Below are 22,328 nucleotides of genomic sequence, written 5' to 3'. Positions count from 1 at the left end.
GGCCTTAAAAAATTGCAAAAAAAACTTATAATAAATAATTTTTTGTTACTATTGCACATCTTAGCCTGCACACGTTGTTTTTGTGTTCTTGTGCTTTTTTTAATCGTACCTGAAGTCCAGTGGTCACTTCAACTTCTGCGGTTTGTGGTTATGCAAAATGATAGGCAACTTCCTGTAACTTTGCTTACAACCTTAGTTACTCCTCAAGACCCTAAAGATAGGTGTGTGTATGCCTTACCTTTGTTCACTTCGGTTGCAAGGGCTGGGCAATTTCGTAGGTGTCACATGAGGATTTTTTTCTCGCTGCAGCTTGGTTTTGTCTAATCCACTTCACACTAAGTACGCAGTTTTCTTGTAGCGTTTTTAATTAATATCTTGTTTTGTCATGTACGCACGCAAATGAATCAGTTGTCTTGTTTGTCGTAATCAGTAGTTGATTTTGGGTCTTGGGGGATTTTCTGGCTACTAGGATTTGCGACATTACCAATTGTAAGAGACTGTTAAATTAATGCGATATGCTTAGTTTCTAGGGCCATCCTTATCACCCTTCAGTGTCTGGTAATGTTTGTTGCTGGTAGGCTTTTGTATCTAAGCTCATAATTTATTTGAGTGTATGGCGTCTTATGACTTTTAAGGAAAGGTTATTTTGCTATGTCGAACTTCAAGCAACTCTTCTAAGTACTTATGCATAGCTCTTCTGCACCTGATGCCTCCATGCGTTATACGTACTTTGTTGGATTATTTCTACACGTCTCTGGGCTTTGCTAGTGCTGATGCTGATAATGATTTAACAAACTACATCTCTAAGCGATATCCAGTGTGATGTGGACTTTCGCTTGACCAATCACTACTTTTCAGAGTCAGTACCTTGCATGAATGGTTTTTAGTCGTAAGTAGCGTCTCAAATCTTTCATCAGCTTTGGTTACAGCCAATTAATTTGATGTATTCGCCGAAAATACGGTTTGTATTCTGTGGCTATGAGAATCCTTTAAAGCTGAATTGAGTCTCCTCAAATCAAAATTGTGATCTGTTGGTTACACATGTTTTCCCCCCCCCCCCTTTATGGAAATTTTTTCCAGTTACTTATTTTGTCGACTGAAAATTTAACTCCCCAGGCCAACATGGAGATTCACAAAAGATCCAATAGCATGGCCCCCTCTGAAAGCCCTCAGAGCGAACGCTTTTGGTTGCCTTCTGCTTTTGGAGCGGATGACACACATATGAGCTCGGGGGACTACAATCCCGGTGTCCGTTCTGATGAAGAGCTTCCAGAATCACCGACATCTTTGGATCACACGACTGTTTGTTACAGCACACCGGAAGAACCCATTCTCCGAATGGAGGATGACGCTCCACTGTGCAGTGTATGAGATGCCATCAGTTTTATTTTTCAGCCTAAGTACATTACCAACGTTTTGACCTAAAGTACAGGAAATTGGTATTTTGCATGAAATAATTTAGAGCACTACAGAACTATATTTCATATTTTCAAAACGGCAATGTTAACATCATTTGATGATTAATCATTGATTGGGAAAACTAGTGGCTCACTTCCAGATCTAGGTGATTTTATTGTTTTAAAAGCGTACGCTTTTGATTTATGGAACTGTAAAAAAACGCTTGATTTGTTTATGCTTTTGGAAATGAGGCCGTTTATTACCAGAGTTAGTTGGTGGTATTTGCTTGGTGTGTACATCCAAGGTGTACATTATTGTGGTTTTCTTGAAGGTAATGGAGGGTGGTGAGCAGTCGCATTCGTTTAAAAAACCAATGTCGGTAGTGTTTCGTTTGTCCTCGGGGAAGAAGAGCCGAGGTCGGAAGGTGCCTCGAGATTCTCTGCGTCTCCCAATCCCCTCTGTCCCTGCAAGTGCGATGCCAGCAACATTTCCACATCTTCCTCCACCGCCACAGGTTCCTGAGGATACTCCTCTCTTCCCCGACGCTGACTCCCGACCGCCAAGGGAGAAACTCAAAAAAGCGAAAATGAAGGAGTTGAAGCAGAAAAAGAAGTCGGAGGAGAGTAAGAGCATTAAAAAAATCGAGGAAGCTACCGAGGCTCTTGAGTTTCCATTGAGGAATCCGGCCAAGAAAAAGAAGCGTAGAAAAAAGATCAGTGGTGTGGAGGTCGCGACTACAGAGCCGAATGTTGATAAAGTGATCACTCGAGTCAATTTATTTTTACTTGCTTAAAATGAGTAGGTCTATTTACTCCTGTCTTATTTCCCAGGCTGTGATTGGTGTGCCCCTTGAAACTGCGCTGGAACGAAATCCAAGCCACGATGGCGTCCCTCTGCCAGCCTTCGTTCGTTATTTGATTGACTTTATTGAAGAATATGGGCTTGCAGTGGAAGGCATCTACAGAGTAGGTTTTTTTAATTTATTTGTTAGATTTTATCTCATGAGAGCTTTTCCATACGTGCATGTATCATATGATAAGGTCCCAGGCGTCAATTCCCAGGTAAAGCAATTTATCAACGCCTTGAACAACGGTGTGGAGTTTCCGGATATTCCACCCACTTCTCCTGCCTATTTGCACTACGATGAAACTCCAAAGTCTGTGCGAGGTAAGGTTCACACTGAAACCTTGCTTTGTTTACGTTTTCAGCGTAATTGCGAGACGTTACGTTATTAATCTCAAACCCTTAATGGCTCCAGCGCTAGCATTTATTCACATCTCCATTCACGTTTAGATCCAGGTTATTTGTATGGGCTCAGAATCTTGAGGGATTGCGCTTTATAGTATTTCTATGAATAATACTATTGTTAACCGGTCATAATCGGTTTATTCTTAAGTCTACCGTTGTAATTACCAACTTCCTTTCAAGAGAGCGTATTTTCTGTGTCTAGACTATGAATTTGCCTAGACACTTTTTTACAGAAAAAAGCCAGGTAGTATATCAAGCCTTTCTACTAAAGAAGATAGTAAAAGTTTTATTAAAATCGTTAGTCGCCTCTCATGTGAGCTGAACCTGTGGGCTACTTCTTCACGGCGAAATCTAATTCAATTTTTAAATATGAGCTTTTGCTTTAATGGTGCTCTACCTAAAATTACTGTGTTTTGTGTTTTCGTACTACGAATTATCGGAAACGAGGATCCTAATCTATTGGTGTACTAAACAGTGTCATTTCTATTTTAGAACGAGTTTTTTTGTGCATAAAAAATTCTCTTTTCTATTATGCTATTTTTTAGCACTTATTTTTTGCCTCGAATGATCGGAATGCACACAAACTCAATCATGGCTGCTTTTAAAGTAAATTCGATTTGTAGTAGGAGTGATCATTTATTACAGACGTCCAGGATGCATCAGCCTACACACCTCGTGTTCGTATTTTTATCGAGCAGTTAAAATTCCATTATAAGTTCTGGTCTTATTACAATACGTAATAATATATGGTTTTCCCCATATTTCACCAACTGGTACTCATTAGTTGCCACGAAGGCGATGAGTGAGATTAGCCGCCCTAGAAGTCTATTCCAAACTAAAGGAAAAAAGCTGGACGATTGGATTTCTGGTATGCCATTAATTGATTTCCTTTGGATTGTAGCCACGATGTTGGAAGTTATGGATGGCAGCACTACCTTTCCTGAAGTGGCTTTTACACCACCGCCGCCACCACACGATCCGGCAGTGGTGACCAGCGTGCTGAAGCACTTCTTGCGAAGCCTGCCTGAACCCCTGCTCACAACGGAGCTGAGCTCCTCCATCGAGGTGATCTGCGATCAAACGGCAGACACTAGCAACGGAGGTGGCCGGCGGCGCCGTCTGGCTGAGCTGGTGCATCGGAGGCTACCGCGCGTCAACCGCTATCTCCTTGCTTGGCTATTGCAGCATATGATCCGTGTGATCGACCGTGCTGGCGACAACAAAATGACCCTCTCCAATCTCGTCATCGTCTTCTCCCCAACCCTCCGGATGTCTCATCGTCTCCTGGCTCTCCTCTTACAGCCTTCTCCAGAAGGTCAATTGTGCCATTCTGACCCCGCTTAGCTCCACTTCAAATCTTGCCAGGGCAAAGTCTATAGCTATTCTGATTGGACGCTATGATGTATGTCCAGCTTCGAATCGCCTGAGTTATCCGAACTGGCCTTTTAGGCAAAAGCTCAAGGTTCTGATTTAATCCGGATTTTCAGAAGCGAAGAATTCTAGAGATTTATCAGCCTTTTACCACTAAAAATTGATTTTATTTTGCAGTGGATGTTTTCTTCTATAAGGATGCGTAAGCACATATCATCATGTAATAAATAAGATCCTTATGATGGATGACAAGCGACATCTCTGCGTGTTGGAAACAGTGATTCCCCAAAGGGATGTCCAAATTTCGTACATTTCAGAATAAGGATGAACTGAACAATTCATTGGTTCTAGAAATTGTGCTTTATGTTTTTGGTCCACCTCATACTGTAATATTTGACTTCTAGCAATTTTTTTTTTGAGTGCACTCGAAAAAGCGCTTAAATGTATTATGAATGTTCTCTTGTCATACCTGTTGAATGACTCTATTGCACTTTGCTGTACTTCTCTTGTAGAAGAAGCCATAATAGAGTTAACAGAGCCTGAAGCAACACGGGTGGTCGGTTTGGAGAATACGAGCAGTCGAGCCTCTCCTCACTGGTTGTTTCCTCACCTGGCCTTTACCTACCGACCTTATAGGGCTCCTCTGCCACCGCCCCCACCTTCCTCCGAGGTGGGTTTCATGCCTCTTGATCTGCCCGATTCTTTGTCTGAGCTGGAGGATGAGCTATTTAAGCAGGAGTCGCTGCTGACATTCACCCACCAGCAGATCGCCTCAGGCAGGGCCAGTGCGGAGAAGGACGCCTTCATTTGGGAGGTGAGGCATCAGTTGGTCCAAACGTCCGCACTTTTAATTCTCCTCCCTGTTACTAGCCCAAAAACAATTGAGAGCGAGGGAAAAGTAATCCTCTGTGATTGTTAGTTCGGCCTCCTGGTTGGGCTCGTGCCCGTGTTGTGATTTTGTGTCGCTGACCTCTCAAAGAATGTAGGATCTCATTTTGCTTTATTATAGATTACCATTAGACTTTTGAGGTAAAAGCCTGATAATAAGGTGTAACTTGTGCCCAACCGATTCATTGTGGTGGGCAATCATTTTTTCTGTTAAGTCTTTTCAATAGTTTGCGACTTAGTAAAATACATCTCTATGATACATTTATTCTCAAGACAAGGATGCGTCGAGTGAATTTTCCGGATATTTGTTTTAAATAACATAGGATGGCGAATGCCTCAACAATTTTCGGTTGAAATGGATTGGTGATTAAAGTTTCATTATGTCCTGCTGTGAGAGTGAAAATTTGCGAAGCTCTGCTGCGTGCGGTATGTGCTGAGTTTTAAAATACGAGCTTTTAGACGCGAATTAAAACGGAAGTATTGGTCTTAAATGATAGCCTCATATGTAAAGACGTAAAATCATAAGCTTTAGTGGTAAACATGATTAGCGGAATAGCACTTTTATTCATTTGTCGTTTTAAAGCTGTGATGGTGTGCTATACATTGCTTCGGTAACTTTTTTGTGTCTTCAACCATGAACTCTTACTTGCTAGTAAGAAGCATTTGATTCCTGCAAATGGGCAGTAGCTAATCCGTTATGAGTATGTTTAGCCTGGATCCAAAGACGGTAAGTTTTTAGATAGAAAAATGCAGATTCAACGACGTGTTTCTCTCAAAACTGGATTATGCTCACTCTTAACCAAATCGGCTACAATTTTATGTTTACCTCTCTTAAAATGTTTCCGAGCAGAATTGGAAGTGCCCATTTTGCTTAAATGCTGTTCAGTGATTACTTAAAGGCATACAGAGTGAACATGAAGGAGGATGTAAGACTTAGAGAGCTTTATGCCGGGACAGAGTGTGTACTTTTGCAGCCCATTTGTAAGTGCTGGTGTCATTATGGTTATGCAACTAATCAGCGTCTGCAAGGTGAGTTTTTGCAGATTATTTATTTTATCTTAAAGTGCGAAGTCTTGGCCCCGATGAAACAGCCTCTCCGTCATTCATACCCACAAGCTTGACCATTAATCTGCTCTAATTTCATTCAAACAGGCTGCTTATGCTATAAATCTTCAATCCCCCAATCGAATGGACAATTAACCGAGAGGATACTATTCTGTTCTACTTTTTGATTTAGTGCAGTTAGCATATGTGTTTGCCCCTACATTTTTGCCATACCCTGAGACTCCATGCGGGAATCAAAGAGGAATGTGAGCTTCGGGCTATATTTAGTTAAGGCTGAAAAGTATCCCATCTTCCCGTATCACTGTCGAATCTCAGATCGACTAAACTTCGTCAGCATTAAAAAAACTATTAGCAGATAAATCTGAACACATGAGAACCTAACATTAATGTTGTGAGTGTAGAGAACACAAGTTTAAGGTGATTTTTAATTTTTTGTATTTTGGGGGCTCCTCAGTGTGCCTATTAATTTAAGTAAAATCATCCTCAAAATTTGGTTGGATTTATGTGATCTTGTAGGATTTTCTTGTAAGCTCAATCGCTCTGTTTTTGTGACTAGCTGAGACGGCTTTGTGGACCTGTACTTTTAAACATGCAGCATTTTTAGGGTTACCGAATTTCATTTTAGAACAAATAAATACCGCGTTTAGTTACAAATGAACATGAGATTTCCTTTGGTGACCTGAATGAATAGCTCGGCTTCAAACCGTGAGAATGCGGCATAAGTATTTAAATATGTCGGATGATGTCACTGGTAGAAACCTAATAGTTAGACACTTTGAAAATGATTGTGAGCGCTTTGGGCCTACTCATTCAAGACGGAGCATTACGTGAATAAAATCATTCCTAGTTTAAAGCGCGCATGTACAGGGTCATACGCGCAGATTAAAATACTCGGAAATTCTTAATGCAATTAGATAATTACGAGTCCCTTGCTTTCTGGCAGACCTCTTAAGCCCAACCTCTTGGTATCTGCTAGGTGCAACACCTAGTGACAAAGATGAAGCGCAAGAGGGCCCTCCTAGAGTTGACCGACCCAGAGGCTATTCGCGCTGAGCTAACACGGCACGAAGCACGTCTGGAGAGAGTTCAGCAGGAGCTGGTCAAATGCAAGACTACCGAAGGCACCGCCACCACATCCATCAATACTGGCTTTGCCAGCGTCAGTAACACCCCCGTCACCACGTCACCTGAGAAAGGTGGTTATTTTTTTTTCAACTGTTACCGCTACAGATTTATCTCATTTCAGTGGTGTATGCTCTCACTCCAACGCAGAGCTCTGTTTATGTTTCTCGTTTTTGAGAAACCTGAATAATTCCTATTTCGTCAATGAGAATTAAATTGCATTCTTTTTAAATTTTGCTACTACTTCTTGAACAGTGATTTTTGTTTAATCTAGCTTATTTTAGGAAGGTATGCAAGTTTTGCCTCCTCTATTATAATTTTTAAACCTTACAGTTACCTGATACAACTGCTATCTCAGCTCATGAGACGTGTGAAAGTGAAATTTTGAAGGTATATGTATAGCTGATTACGATAGATGATATCTACTGTGGTTTCCCTATGTGAGTTTTACGGTTCCAAAGTTGTGCAAGCTTCATGCGACTTTCAAATTAATGAAGCAATTTTATCGCGATAGCTAATGCGCTTTGCGACTTTAAATACTACGTTAAGACGTAATTTACAGACATCCGGTAAAATATCTGCTGTAAGGCTTCCGGCTTTGAAGATGAAGGAGTCGGAGGCGCTACATTTTTTTAGTCAACCACCCGGTATCACTAGAGATAAAGTCGTTCAACTGCACAACGAAGTAATTACGATACAAGCCAATAATATCAGCCACACGCTTGGCCTTAATACCTCTAGACATCTTTTACGGAAACAGAAACGGCAAATGAAATATTTGAAGGGACAAAGGGTCTTTTTAGTACGATTCATTTATCATAGAAAATGAATTACAAAGTGCATGTAGATGATAACAGTGCCCAGTATCTTTCATCTACATTTGTTACAGTAATATTTTATTTATCGAAGCCGCTCTGGCTTCATTTTCTCATGTTTGACTTCTTAAGCGTGGGGAAGGATTTGTCACGATTTACGTGCACGCGAAGATGCTGACGGTCATTGGAACATAAAGGATAGGTAAAAACTAGATTTATCACGTTAATCTGTATGTTGGATCGTTGTTTTCGACATTTGGTTTCACTGTGAACTAGTCACAGCTCCATCCCGTCTTTAGAGGTTTTCAGCTGCTGGAATATCAGTCGGATATGGCCGTAGTGTTTTTAGTCACCCAGATTAGCTTTCTTCGAGAAATGGCATTTATATTTCTACTCTGACGTGAACAGTCAATATTGAACCGAAAGAGCATGGCAAACAGGATATGGTGTTCAAAATGAGTGCCCATATGCATTTTAAGTGCAGATGTGATGCACTTTCGTTCATAAATAAACACTCAAATCAGTCCTACTAAACCTTCACAATTTCTGCATAAATATTTTTACTTTAAACTAAAAGACTGTTAACTATCGGGCTTTTTATTATATTGTTTGGGTGTTGGTAATTTACACTTGAGTAGCATAATTGATACATTTTTAGTTACACCGGTTCGCTTGGGCTCCCTTTACAATGTTTGTTTGGCATATTTCAGCCTCAAAGCCGGCAAGTTCCCGCCTTCCCGTCTCCCAATTTGATTTTGTCTCTCCGCTTTCAAAGCGCTTGAGTGGACGGCAGAAGCACCGCGCGTCGGCAGTTGTAGGTGGTCAGATTGGCAGTTCTGGCAGTCTAGACGCGGAGTTTTGGGAACTCCAGCAGACGGTGACTATGCTGAAGCGGCGTCTTAAACGGTGCCAAGAGAGGCCTCCAGTGCCGACTCATCCTCTACGCGAACTGATTCCCTCCGAGTCACTGGATACTGAGGAAGTGTTTGACTTCTCTTTGAGGTATTTCCAGCGATCTACCATCTCATCCATCTCGCGCATATTTGTGTAATTGTCCATTTTTTACTGCTCATCATACCTATATGCTAGGCACTTGAGTCTGCACCGGATTGTTTTTTTTCCAGGCATGTGCTCATCTTCCCTCTTAAGTGAACTCAATCAATGCGTTCGAGCGTATTCCTATTGACCAACGGTCATATATTACCGCTTTTCGCAGTTCAAAGTTATGCAACAAATTAGTGATTTTAGGATTAAGTCAATCCCTTTTCATTCGTGTTTCGAAAAAATTGCAACGCTAAAACAATCATGTTAATTTAAATTAAATGTCGAATACCCTCCACCATTTCGGCCTGTTTGCAGTTGGTCGATTTTCTAATTTTTGAGGTTAAATCTTCCCTTGCCTATATTAAGGAGAAAAAGTTCCCACATTTAGAGCGGTAACTTTTTAAGGAAGTATATTTTAGATCCTGACCGTTGTCCCGGATACCATCAATGAAGATGTTTTTACTAGCCTGAGGCGAAGTGTGGTCCAGTTATTGTACTTGAACTTTACATACACACGGGAACGTCGTGTTGTGTACTGTGGTTCAAAACTCGCTCCTTATTTCTTATGGTTTACCTTTGGTGCATAAAGTGGGGGGTAAGGGTCGCATTTGTCGGCGCAAGTTCAAAATACGGTAAGACTTGCTTCATTCGGCCAATATTTTGAAAATAAGTGCCAACATGCAAAAAAATTTCACTTACAAAGCACGCTAGGTACCCATGATTAATGTAGATGGGCTGTTTTTTGCATGTCGCGTTTTTTTTTAAGATTCGTATGCGAAATCACGATATTTACACCGTGCTTTTTTGCTTTTGCATTCAATTCATGCATAAAATTTACCTATGTTTAAGGTCTTGCAAAGCAGTTGATGCATTTCCATTTCTCTTGTAAATCATCATCTCTCAGATTCCAAGATAACATTCGTATTCCCCAATTCTTCTATAGTTTTTAATTGCATAAGCAGGCCTCAATCTCTGGGGAAACGATCGTTTGCAAAAAAATCATCTCCATTGAATACGATGTGCCCTCAGAAACAGATGACTATCAGTTAGCATGCTTGCAACTTGAAAGTGAATAAATCTTTCTCACTCGATTATGGCTAGCTATTATTTCAGAATTTGGAGAAATAGGTTTTGTTCTCAGATTTTTTTTCCATTCCTGCTTTCCCTTCTTTATATGAGAAGGCGACAGATCAACCTTATTAACGGCGCCCATTGATCACCTTTTCGTCCCGCGTTATTCATTCACGTGCCATCTACTACATCCACAGCCACTTACCCCCACTGCTAGACCAGTGACTCAGATAACATCAGAAAATACACCGCCGTTTTCCGAAATCGCATTTTAGTTGTTTTTATTTTGCCAGTATTTAGGAAAAAAATCAAGGTTGATTCCATGTCACCGCTGCACCAAAATAAAATCGCATTCTCCCCCTGTCTGGCTTTATTCATAGTATTGAGCATGCAATTGTAATCATAGGGTTTCATAACGCAAATTCTGTTCTGCATAAAACGTTGACTAAATTGAGCTTAAATGGCACTCTCTTCAACTACTTTTATCGCCGTCAACTTCGAAGGTGCAGTCCAAAATCAAGACACATCGTGGAAAGCAGACTAAATCTTGTCTGCGCTCTAAATCAGTGTTAAATTTGCTACTGGACTGACAAAACCATTATTACTAGTCAGTAGCGATCTCAAAAATGATGGAAAGGCAGTTAGGTATGATGGCATTTGAGATTACCTAAATTGGCGTGCGTACAGAATAGGTGAGATTGAAACGTATTTCTGCGAGTTTATCTAAGCAAACTCCCACTCTCCTTTGAGTGTATGTGCTGCCACCTCGATTGAACCCAATTTAGGCATCCTGACATTTAGTCGAGCTGTTGCCTCCAAAATACTTTTGATACGAGAGAAAACATCTGGACGAAATTGCATTTGTATCTCAAGCATGCTATTTTGCTCTGGTTTTAGGAGATTTTGGGGACAAGAGATCGGCGAAAATTTCCTTATTAAGGTGGTCGCCTATTTTAGTGTTTTTTTTGTCAAATTTTCGGTTGCTTTCTACTTGTGAATCGGAATTTTGTTTGTCGCAAATTCTTGGCTGATTCCCATTTTTACTGTATATTCCTATTAAATCTGCTATCAAGCCGACGGTAGGGCCTTGATATTCCATTCTGCATCGAATAGCATTTCAGAGACAAAATTTGAAATGAAGTCAGTTGGATTGACCCCCTAGGTGTATGGTTGTTTATTTTACGCGTGCCTCAACATTTTAGGAAACCAGTTACTGAGGTGGTAGCAAGGAAGGTTTCTGCTGCATCACTTGACAGTGAAGCCAGGGCATCTCTTTTACGAGAAGGCACACTAACAATGGATGAAGTGCCTACTCCCAAAGTGGAGAGCTTTCCCGTCGAATGGCCCATCACACCGATACCGTGCGTGGAAGCGTTGGCAACAGTGGTCATGGCTAGCAGCGATGAGGTCGGAAAGCCGGCGGCGGTGGAGGAGGCGAGAATTACCCAGGAGGAGGTGAAACTGGGAACCCAACCATCACTCCAAGATCACCCGAAGCTAGACCCCGCCTCACAGTATCCCCTCTCCATCTGCAACTACTGGGCAGTACGCCAACAAGAACTCATGGCCTGCCAACACGACCTCAAATCACGCATTCACTCGCAAGAGGCGGAAATCGCCCGAATTGAGGTTGGTGCTAATATTTGATGAAACTTTAGTGTAATCGGTGACTGAGTCTTTGGCTGACGCGTCGTCAATTGCTAGCATTTATGTGCGCGAGTTTGAATTCTCTCGACTTTTCAACTAGCATGATCAGGAAACGAAGGCTTCACCACGGATGTCCTTTTTCACCGATGGGTATAAGTAAGCCGAGGATATGGCTTATGCGTACGTGACTGGTGATTAAGTACCGGAGACAAAGGGTGGCTCCGTTCCCACGTCTTTACAGCATTTCGATTGCCTTTCGTTTGATAGTAGTTACTAGCACATTTTCCGTCTATCTGTAAATGATATTAGCCAATCAGAGGAATCGAGTGAGAGAGCAATTCTGCTTGCCTCAGGCCGGGGAGTCTAAGATAAGAATTTGGAAGCAGACTTTTTTATTTAAAGATCAAAGCTAAAGGTAGACGGTAAAGAATTGCGGTCGTTTTAATGACAAATGGTTAACGTGATTTGAGGTGTTTCGAAGAAGCATACTGTATTTGTTGGGTTTGCCTCTCCGATATCACCGTTTTACACTAGTGCTTTGCTTTCCATGCCTTGCAACATTCACATTGATTGTTTGGTCTACCTCGCTGAGTGGATATAAATATTTGTTTAACGCCACTAGTCTCGATAGAATGCTACTTTTACGTCATTTTGATACCCCCGTAACCCTGTTATGGTTCCTCTTATAGCATTTGAGTCGTCCTTGGGAACATTAGGGGATGTTTGCCTGATTTCGTTTGTATTCAATTCGCAGAAGGTTTGGCGCCCTCTTAGCAGAAATAACATGAACTCAACGTCATGGCACCGAGATGGAACCGGAAAATGAAAACAATCATCTTTCCATTGCACTGCGCCGGCTTAAAAGTGTCGTCAGCTCGGCATCGTTACACAACACTCAGGTGTAAATCCGTTTTAAGGCAGAATTCCCACAAGTAATAGTGCTGCATGCGACACTGATACCTTTACACGTTCCCGTCGTTCTCGCTTCTTTTTATCCTTCTTTACGGCGAAAAAATGTCTGCAGCAACTCATTATAACAAACCTTAGCATTTTAAATTTAGCACTAATAAAATTTACACTTAAATTGTAGCTTTTTAGAAGTTATGATTCAAAGTAGCTCTATCTACCTTAAGCGTCTTTATGTGCGAAATTCATGTTCTTCACAAAGATCGTAATGGTGTAGTATACTGTTTGCTTTTTTGGTAATTTCTCTTCTGAACTCGCGCATTCGATGTAAATACATAACAACCTATGCTTGGATATCTGAGCAAATCGTTGAGCACTTCTCCATTCATCTAGGCTTGTGTACTATTATACGAGGCTAGTGACGTTTTCATGATCTTCAGAATGCTGGCTCTTTGTGTTTGCCGAACTCGGTCTTGAATGTCGCTGGAACTCTGTTACTCCCTTCAGTCCCTTTAACACCTGCATATGATAAATCAATAAAAGTAGTTGATGTCATATCCTGAGTCCCCTCTGTAGGAAAAAATAAGACAGTTTTTTACAATAATGGCAACAGTACTGTGTGGTTGCGGATAATGTGCGTCGTTTATTGCATTATTAATGGGAGGTCAGCGTAGTCCTTTCAAATAGGATCTCACTACTGCCAAATGACCATTTTTTTGCGTTCCTACCAACTGATAACTTCCATTCGAAGCTTCTACTCGTCGAATGATGCTGTCACTTTTGTTAGTGAACTTTTCAACTGAAGCGTCACATCGTATCAAATTGTGAAGTCTGATGCACATGTGACTTGATTTACTGAATCGACTTTCTTTTGGAGTTTTGCATCATAAAAATTTTTCTCCTGAACTACCACACTGTGTGAGTGTGTACTTGCAGCAGCATCCATTTTATCTGTTCTCACATTTCGTTCCTTTTTTAGTCTTTCAATGCCTGTGCATACACCCGTGTAAACTCCTCCATTCAATGTGTTCATATAATTTCCCACATTTCACGAGCGAATGGATACACTGGTTTTTTTGGTGCATTTGAATCCACCATATTTCTCCTTTTGAGAGAACAAGGCCTAGCTATTTTCCAGCTAGCCTGTGGTAAAGGTATTAAAAAGTTGAACAAACCCGTTCTATGGATTAGATGTTGATTTGGTAGAGAAGTATCTCTTCTTCCTAAGTACCTTACTCATCCACTTGTTTTGATTAAATCTACTGAGGAGTAATTTGCAAATTAATTAAACTCAATATTGTCAACCATCATCATGATCCACTTTAACCATATTATGGCCAGCATGCTTTTTTCCGTGAAGAGAAGGTACTCATCTCTAAAGCTAAATAGCGCATTGATTTGCATCAGTGAACCTTTGTAACAGAATGTTGCGAAGTCTCCCACATATCCATAGTTCACGCGTTCTATGTGGAGTTAATTTTTCCAGCTTTGTCACTAAGATGATAGGAGATACTCCTTGAACTTTGGTAGCACTTGGTTTAGGGCTTGAACTTGGAGTTTATCTTGATGGAATGCGACTTTGCTTCCGAATTTGTCACTCGCTTCTAAATCCAACAGGAATAGCGCTCGCTTAAGTCACTAATCTTTTAAAACGTAATGTGGTGTAGTATCTACAATGAATATGTTTTTCTGTGGGTTTCGGAATTCAAACATTGTCATTTCGTATCAACCAGTATTCGTGGATCCTCACGGAGGCTCGTGAATTTGTTCTTGCTAAAAATATTTTTCAATCTCACATGGAAGTTCAATTTCCTTATAAATTATTAGCATTCCTGACATGCGTATGTGGTTTAGATTATTTTTTCCTACTTTGTTTATCAAGCTACAACAAAAGATAAGGAAGTTGAGATCGTATTTTTTTTCGCCTTATCCGTTAATTCATCTGGCTATTGGTTTCTAGACGCGAAAATCCCCCATTTTTATGCCGAACCTGCTCCCCTTACACCTTTCCTTCTCCCCTTCCCGCCCCCTCCTTCCTTTACGATTTTCAATGCTTTGGTTTTTCAGGCAATCCTCCTCCATATGCCATCAAATGTCGTTTTAATTTTTTTAGGGCAGTTTAAATTGTCTCGAAACCCACTCTCTCGATCTTTGTCCCACTTTCTAAATGTCAGAATTGAACCGGCTAGCGGGTGGCGTTGTGAAGCTGTTGTCTGGTCGTTGTGTGAATGCCACTGTTCTTATGTTTCTCAGCTCTGAACTTAAACCACTGCCGAAAAAAATATATCCATCACGCTCCAAATTATTTAATGCTTGAGTTGCCTGCCAAATGATTATTTATTTACGAACAAACTGCGATCTCCCATACATTCAGCCTCATTTTGAAGCAAGCGATCCATGGTTTAAAAGCTGCCTCTACACCACTTAGCTTATCCTAGGGCTTCCATTCATCTCTTAAGGCGTTTTAAGGTTTCATCATGTGCGTTGATTAGGCCTGGGGGAATAAAAGTATAGGCAGCTTGAGGAGAGCTAGATGCCATCGGTGTGGAAGCCCAACCAGAAGAGATCGGAAAAGCTCTCCTGGTAACGCACACAGTCAAACTATATGTTATTTGGCTGCAGGGACAGTGATAAGCGTTCTATGAAGGAAAATTAAAGTGGGCAGCTTTACTGTACGCGGTGCACAACCCCAAGACTTTTGTAAGCGGTACAAATCTCCAATCCTCGATCGTGTTTAATGCAGTATTTATCCTCTTACACTAACCCGTTAAAATGTCATAAGGCATAGACTTGGGTCTTAACTTAAGCCCATTTATTCATAAAGTTGTTTTTCGTACGTCTAAGCAGGAATATGGTGTCACGTGCCTGTCATTTGAACCCATAAGCAACCCATTTGTGAAGTTTAGTTGAGTGCCCCAGTCAAGATCATTGTAAAGCTGACTGAGAACGGACTTTTGGCCGCTTTCGTTTCAAAGGCAAGCCCGTCATTGTTGCGGTTTTGAGTGTCCAGGTCACTTACGCCATCTGCACGTGTTTGTGTGTGCTAGGGGAGAGGGTGATGGGCTTTCCCACCGCACCTGGCCCACACTTGCTCTCATCGGAATTATTACGACACTATAAATTATTTCCTTCCTCTCTTGCTCCTCCCTACCTTCCTCCACCCCTCCGGCATCGTAGGGTAATAAATAAATGCTTTCTGAATGGTTCAAAGGCACTCATCACTGGCTTTCCCAGAAGGAACTTACTTGTGGTGATTCTGCCTCAAAACTATTGATGGAAATTTTAAAGCCAGAAACTTGAAGGAGCTTGCTATTGCACTATAGATTTGAGAACTTAAATCTAACCATTTCAAAACCGCGGCAAAATGTCATACAATGCTTTATCATCATTTTCGAGGCATAGGTGAAGGCAGTCTTCGTAGCCATGCTCCACGATTTGCAAATAAGCTTTTAAGGGAAATTTTTGTTTGTTATTGTTCTCCCTCGAAAGGCATTTTCATCGGTGCTTCATTTCATTTGTGTGCATGGAGGTCAAACCATTGTACACATGATTTTCCTCTTGAGGGAGAAAATTCACCATGCATGTGCACTGCTGATTGTTTATCGTTTGCGACTTCTCTTCTTTCGCCAATTTTTTTCTGAGTTTACACTTGCCTAAAACAGGTGAAATAAGAACGGAGCACGAGGAACGCTTGCGGAAAGTGTCAACAACTTGAGGGTTGCGATTGCTGAGGCTCTCTCCTTTCACATTTTAGCTTTCTGTTGGGTTCTAGCATAGCTGTCCATAATTGAGGTGCTTAGAATATATACACATTTGTAACAATTGTGAAATGAGTGATGGAAATATCCTTTTGGCTTAATCACTAATCCCTCGAGGTAATAGCCGTGAACTTATTTGGTGTGCTTTGGGGCTCGGTTTAGACGTGTATCAGTCAGATGATAGCCGCAGGAGAGGTGCGTGAACAGCAGGTGCGTCAGTACTTCCACGAGAACGAGCACCTTCTAAAAGTGGACCTTGGGACCTCGGGTCGCCTTCAGATGCTCAACCCGCTGACCAGCCCCACTCCAAACGAAGGTGAGAACGAGGACAACGACGGAGATGACGAGGACGATGATGATGATGAGAGTGAGATGGTTGCAACTCTCCTGCAGCTCATGAGGGACAACGAGCGTCTGGAGGCCCTTAACGCCTCGCATATTGAAAACATCGTCTCAGAGAGGGATTCTTGTGCTCATCTTAAGGTATACTTCTCTTTTACTGCTGCTTTCAACCTTTTTAATTATTTGAATTTTAATTTAGTTTTCCCTGAGACCGTTAGGATTTTGAGCTACTTGCGTGACATTGGGTTTTTTAGTCGTTATTTAAATCATGCAGTACGTACTAGATCCTTTGCTCTCAGAACAGATATTTTGATATCAGATAGACTTAAAGCATATTAAAATGCCATTATTGTGTATGTTGACTGATGGCTGTATATTCTAGCCATTCTTAGGCACTAGAAACGTATTTTGTGGGTCAATTTTTTTAAACGGGTGCTCCCAAAACTCGTACTAGTTACGTTTTTCCAGCATTTGACGAACTTACCTATACAGGATACTTTCACCTACATGCTAGACAACTTTTTGTCAAAATTGTAAATCGAATTCTCGAGACGGTACAGAAAAAGAAGTATCCTTATTTCAAACAACGTAACTGCCTGCTGCGTTGTATTGGTTGAAACTGAGTTTTGAATTCCGTGGAATTTAGTCTAGGATACCGGCAAAGATTAAACGCAATGGAGATGTCAATCTGCACTATCAAAATATGTCCCACAGTTATCGAAGTATTAATCATTAGTTTTAAACTCAAAAACACGTTCACATTGCATTTTTGTGAGATATTTTTAACGTTTCCATCAAGTTGTAACTCAATACGGTGAGTGAGAAGTGGGAATCTTTGTGGAGAAGGTAGTGAAGATACCGCAGGATGTAAATGCATGGCCCTGTTTGATCGAGTACCCTAACGGCTGTTATCGTGGAACAAAATGCATGATTTATCGCATTGCAAATGATTTTGCTGAGGAGTTGGCACCTTGAATCATGTGAGAGATTTGTTGTATGTATTCCCATGAGCATTGGATGTTGTCAGAATAAAAAATGGTCATGTACGAAGCACTTTTGTTTTTCGAATGGCACACATTATATTTAAATCACACCGAGTGGATAAAACGGAACAACATTTTAAATTTGATCTCAGCAGTAGATTTAGTTTGCAATACACCTTTTGATGGTTGTCGTTACGACCGCAGTGTTCATCATTTAAATAGCACTTTATGGAGTCTCACATGCTCTTTCAGTCGCCAAGCCCTCTTTGCAGCAAAAACTTTGCATTTTGTGTTACGTTTTATTGTTTCCAACGTATATAAACACTGCATAATGTTAGATTTTATGTGCTGAAAATCTTGACTTTGAAATGCTCTTTAAGCACATGCAAGTCCAAAGTGATATGCCTTTTTCATTTCTTTTTTCGAAGGATCCACTCAGTTAGCAACAAAAATCTTTGGCCTGAAAATCTCAGATCTAGGCATTATTTCCGCTCTTTCCTAGACTTTGTCAAATGGAGAAGCCTAGTTGACTGCTGATTGTTTATTATTTGCGACTTCTCTTCTTTCTCCACTTTTTTTTCCAGTTATTCGTGGTAAGGGGTTTCCTTTTGCTTCAGGTAGACCAATAGATTGTTGCTCATCCTGGCCATGTCTGTTTAGTTGCTTTTTTCCTCGCGGAAGTGCCTAGTTTAGAGGAAGGATTGCTCAAATTTCGTGCGGAATTGGTTTCCCCTATTTGGATGTTTCAATCCAATGTCAAAAAAAACATGATAGATGGAGAACTCTTGTACCCGAAACGCGGAGGGGCGCATCTTACGAATGCAGGCACCACTCATCGTTCTTCGATGTTCGTTCTTTAAATGCCTAATACTGGCTCATGTAATCCCTTTGCATGGCTTACTAAGAAGGAAATCTTATGTTTCATTCAAAGGCATGACTTTGACAACGGTACTTGGGACCACATTCCTTAGTTACTTCAACTGTTTATCCTTCATGTTGGTTTGTTATCAGGTGGAGGAGGAGCGGTAACGAAAGATCAGAACATATTCGTTCGGATTTATACCTATTGTATTCTGTTTCTCACGCGTTGACTATAGGCAAGTCTGTAAGTTGTCTACAAATGTTGCCCGTGGTTGCACACAGGCTTTTAAAAAGTTGGGCAAGGCTTGCCCACACAAACTTGTGCGTGTTAGTGACATTTACGAAAAACACGACGTGAAAAACTGGGGTAATGTTTGATTTTTTTTCGCTTTTACTCCCTGAGGGCAAATCCACCGAAATATTTCACACATACACCCTTCCGAACGCATACTTCTAGTGCGTATCGAGCATCAATCTTTGTTCTACGGGTTGAAGTTTTGCCGTTTTTGTTCTTGATTGCATCTAGAGTAAAGCCACTATTACTCACTTAGCGAAACGGTATTTTGGGTAAGTGCTGTTTGCAACTAGTGTTGAGCTCATGTGTTCCTTCTTGAAAAATCATTGCCTCAAGTAGAGTTTGGTCCTCTCATCTCACTGGTGTTGAAAGGTAGCCCTGAAGGGTGAGCACGGACAGCAGCATTTGAGTGGTATGCAATTCGAGCTTGTCTAACTCCATAAAGACGTACGTTTAATACCCTCAAATTGTGAACTGCAACAGACCTGCCCACTGAAGAACTCACCAAAGTGGTGGTTGTGGTCGCCGTAAGAGCTCCGTAAGAGGAGGCAGCATCACTCCTTATGGTTGACTTTCATTCAATCAGTCAATTACTTGTGCGCCCTACGCAGGTGGAAATGCACAATTTATTATTATTTTGATCAGTGCCTCTTCTTTAGTCCTTTGTTTTAAATTCCACTGCATCAAAAACTTGTTTCATCAAGGCTGTGTCGAGATTGCGTTCAAGCACACTCCATTCCTGATTACATGATACTAACAGGCTCAAGCACTTCATGATTTGGCTACTTTATAAAGTAATTTTTCATCGTGGTTCAAACGATCGTGTTCCCTGTTCTCATTATATTTTGTTCGAGAAATGCATAACACGGTTTGCTCACCACCGGTAATGCTTCAAACGAGTCTTATCGTCGCGCCTAATCTGTCTGGTTTCCTGGTCCTCCGTGACCTACGAATAAACATTGCACAGTTTGTGAAAGCAAAAGCTCTTCTCAATTAATGGGAGTAGCACCTACTGTATCACATAATCCATGCCTACCCTGCCATCCAGTTCATTTGAAGGGCTTTCTCTAATGCTTATTTGAGTGAGAATTTTCGCTTTTGCTATACACCTTTGGTTATCCATGTTGGCGAGTTTCGAAGATATTATTAGAAAATGTTCATGCCAGGTTCCTCTACCGTAGCTGCTTTTCTTTGTAAATAGTTTTTATAATTGCTCACTTTCCTTTTATCTTTACGATTAAACTATAAAATGCTCCATTTAGGTCAGAGATATCGCGCTGTGGTTAAGCCTGATTTGCCTGATTCGTTCAATTTAATCAAATGTTTTCAGCAAGCATTCCCTGTCTTGGGATTACTTTTTTGAGGGAATTGTGGGACATTTGAAGTTATTCTGCGTTTAAAATGCGTTACCCAATCCCCATTTGTCACAATCGGACCACTGCGTAGGCACGTCTGAAGCAAGGCTGGTTTTGGCAAGCGTCATTATAAGTATACGACGATTGTGTTGATTTATGCTTTCAATAATCTTAAGTAGCTGCAGGCTAAAGTTCTTTGAACAAACCGCCTTCTGGCTAATTCATTAAATGAACGCAAAGTTCTCATCTCATGGGGGTTTTTTACGCCAATTGTCTAAATAACCAAACTCTGATTCGAAGAAAATCAGGTGGTTAACTTCACGGGAGTCTTTAAAGAGCGTTTTGTCGAGATTGAGTGGAAAAGTCAATTTATTTCACTCCGTTTGGCGTTTTATGCGCCCGTAAACAGGCTTTGCGCGATGCGATCGCTCCATTAATCATTTTAATGTCCCTTTGAGTTTATGTCAAAAAGTTTTCTCCTCCTTCCCTCCCTCTTGTCCCATCCTCCCATACTAGGGAGGATGCGTTCAGCTGGCGTGGAAGCCTCCTTTTTGAGATCACCTTGAATCCAACCCACCCCAAATCGATTTGTAGTCCTTCCACCACGCAGATTGCTGCACAAAATTCAGCTGAGATAATCCCTATTAGGCCAGCGAATGTGCACTTCTGGCTATTTAACAAGGCCAGCAGGATGAAAACATAAGGTAGGGGACGTTACCCTTTGTGCCCAGCGTTTGGCAAAATAAACCGAACGAAGTTAGTGCCATTTTATCGCTCCGTCACTTTCATTATTGAAACTAGAGCTTATAGTACGAGTTTCAGTGCTCTGACTATGCTCGTGAAGTATACATCATCCAACGTCTGGAATTACAAGTGGCAAATGATGCTTGTCTCTAAGAAACCAATGGCTCGTTGTTGACTTCTCGGTATGTCGGTAGGTCGTATGTTTATACCTGCACGATTGTCTTCGCCAGAATTTTTCTTGCCCTGGTCACCTTTCTTTCGCACTTTTTTACAAAAATCATTATGACTTTAGGCCGACAAGTTTACCCCGTTCAGAGGAATTGTTCTAGCCCAGTTTTTTGCAGCCAATTATGAATTACGCGCGCCTGGTGCAGCAGTAGTTTACGATACTTTTCTGGCTTTTGTGCTAAGTTCATACTAATTGCATTCATATGGTGGAATTGGTATGAGGAGGCGTTCAAGTCTACCCGGTGTCTTTAATTCTTACAAGTGTAAAACACAAAGGATTATGCCATAGTGGTACGACGCTAAATGGCAAGTGTATCGTCTTACGTAGTAGTATTTGCTGCAAGTGTCGTAGCCTGACCCAGACGCCGTTAGTGAAGATGGTGGCCAACAGTGGTAGTGTGTGAAATGGCGTATGGTGGTGTAGCTTCTTGTAGTCGAAGCGTTGAAACTTTTATAAGACTTAAAGTACAGTGCGGTGGTCGAATGTTCATTTGGTTTGAGGCGTTTGAATGCTGTAGACGCCTGGACGTACTTTCCTGACCCATAACAGTCAGTCATTGCTGTGAATTTTCAGCGCGTGGAACGCCTGCCGCATCCTGAATGTCTAATCTCTAGGCCCATGAAACGCATTCTTCTGTGGGAATGCAATCATTCACGAAAGGTCGATGTTTAGATTAGCTAGCACATTCTGGGTACTTGGGATGATTAGCCAATATTGAAAAATTGTTTATCGTTTGGGTGAACGCTGGGTTGAATGTGTAAATTTTCTTTATTAGTAGATAAAATAAAGTCCTACTTGGGTTTGAACATCTTTCAGGAAAAGTAGTCAGACTATCACAAAACGATATTCTAACTGCTCTTTTTTAGGTCCAGCTACGTCTGAACTCATATGTCGCACCGCCTCCATTGCCTTCACTTCAAATGAACGCCCTTCCATGAGCTGTTGAGTCGCTACCCCTGTCTCATCATTCTACATTGTCGCATTTCTTCTTCTGGTTGTCTGGAATCGCGTATTTCAATTAGAATTCCTTTATATCTTCCTCCTCTACTATGACTTCCAATTGTCCTCATCGTTTGTCTTCCTTATTTTGCCAATTTGAATCATGTTCTGCTTTCCTACTTCTTCAGTGGACACTAGTCGGGGGAGGAAGTGCAAAATGATAATCTAATTCTCTTTCAGCAAAATT

General features: G+C 41.2%; 1 protein-coding gene across 1 annotated transcript; it reads left to right on the top strand. All coding sequences in view use genetic code 11, as the record gives it.

The window, feature by feature from the left end:
• Positions 1–1,149: 1,149 nt before the first annotated feature.
• On the top strand, positions 1,150–22,080 carry EGR_01031 (RalA-binding protein; the record flags this gene model as incomplete). Its single annotated transcript, XM_024490280.1, has 11 exons — positions 1,150–1,365; positions 1,730–2,155; positions 2,229–2,363; positions 2,439–2,565; positions 3,548–3,961; positions 4,530–4,831; positions 6,947–7,166; positions 8,618–8,909; positions 11,225–11,651; positions 16,496–16,816; positions 22,009–22,080. The coding sequence occupies 11 exons, from the start codon at positions 1,150–1,152 to the stop codon at positions 22,078–22,080; spliced, it is 2,952 nt and encodes a 983-aa protein (XP_024355099.1).
• Between the last annotated feature and the right edge of the window lie 248 nt (positions 22,081–22,328).

The sequence above is a fragment of the Echinococcus granulosus genome, assembly GCF_000524195.1.
Source record: "Echinococcus granulosus chromosome Unknown EG_S00004, whole genome shotgun sequence".
NCBI classification, from domain to species: domain Eukaryota; kingdom Metazoa; phylum Platyhelminthes; class Cestoda; order Cyclophyllidea; family Taeniidae; genus Echinococcus; species Echinococcus granulosus.
The sequence above is the reverse complement of the archived record's forward strand: the minus strand, read 5'-3'. Positions and strand labels throughout refer to the sequence as shown.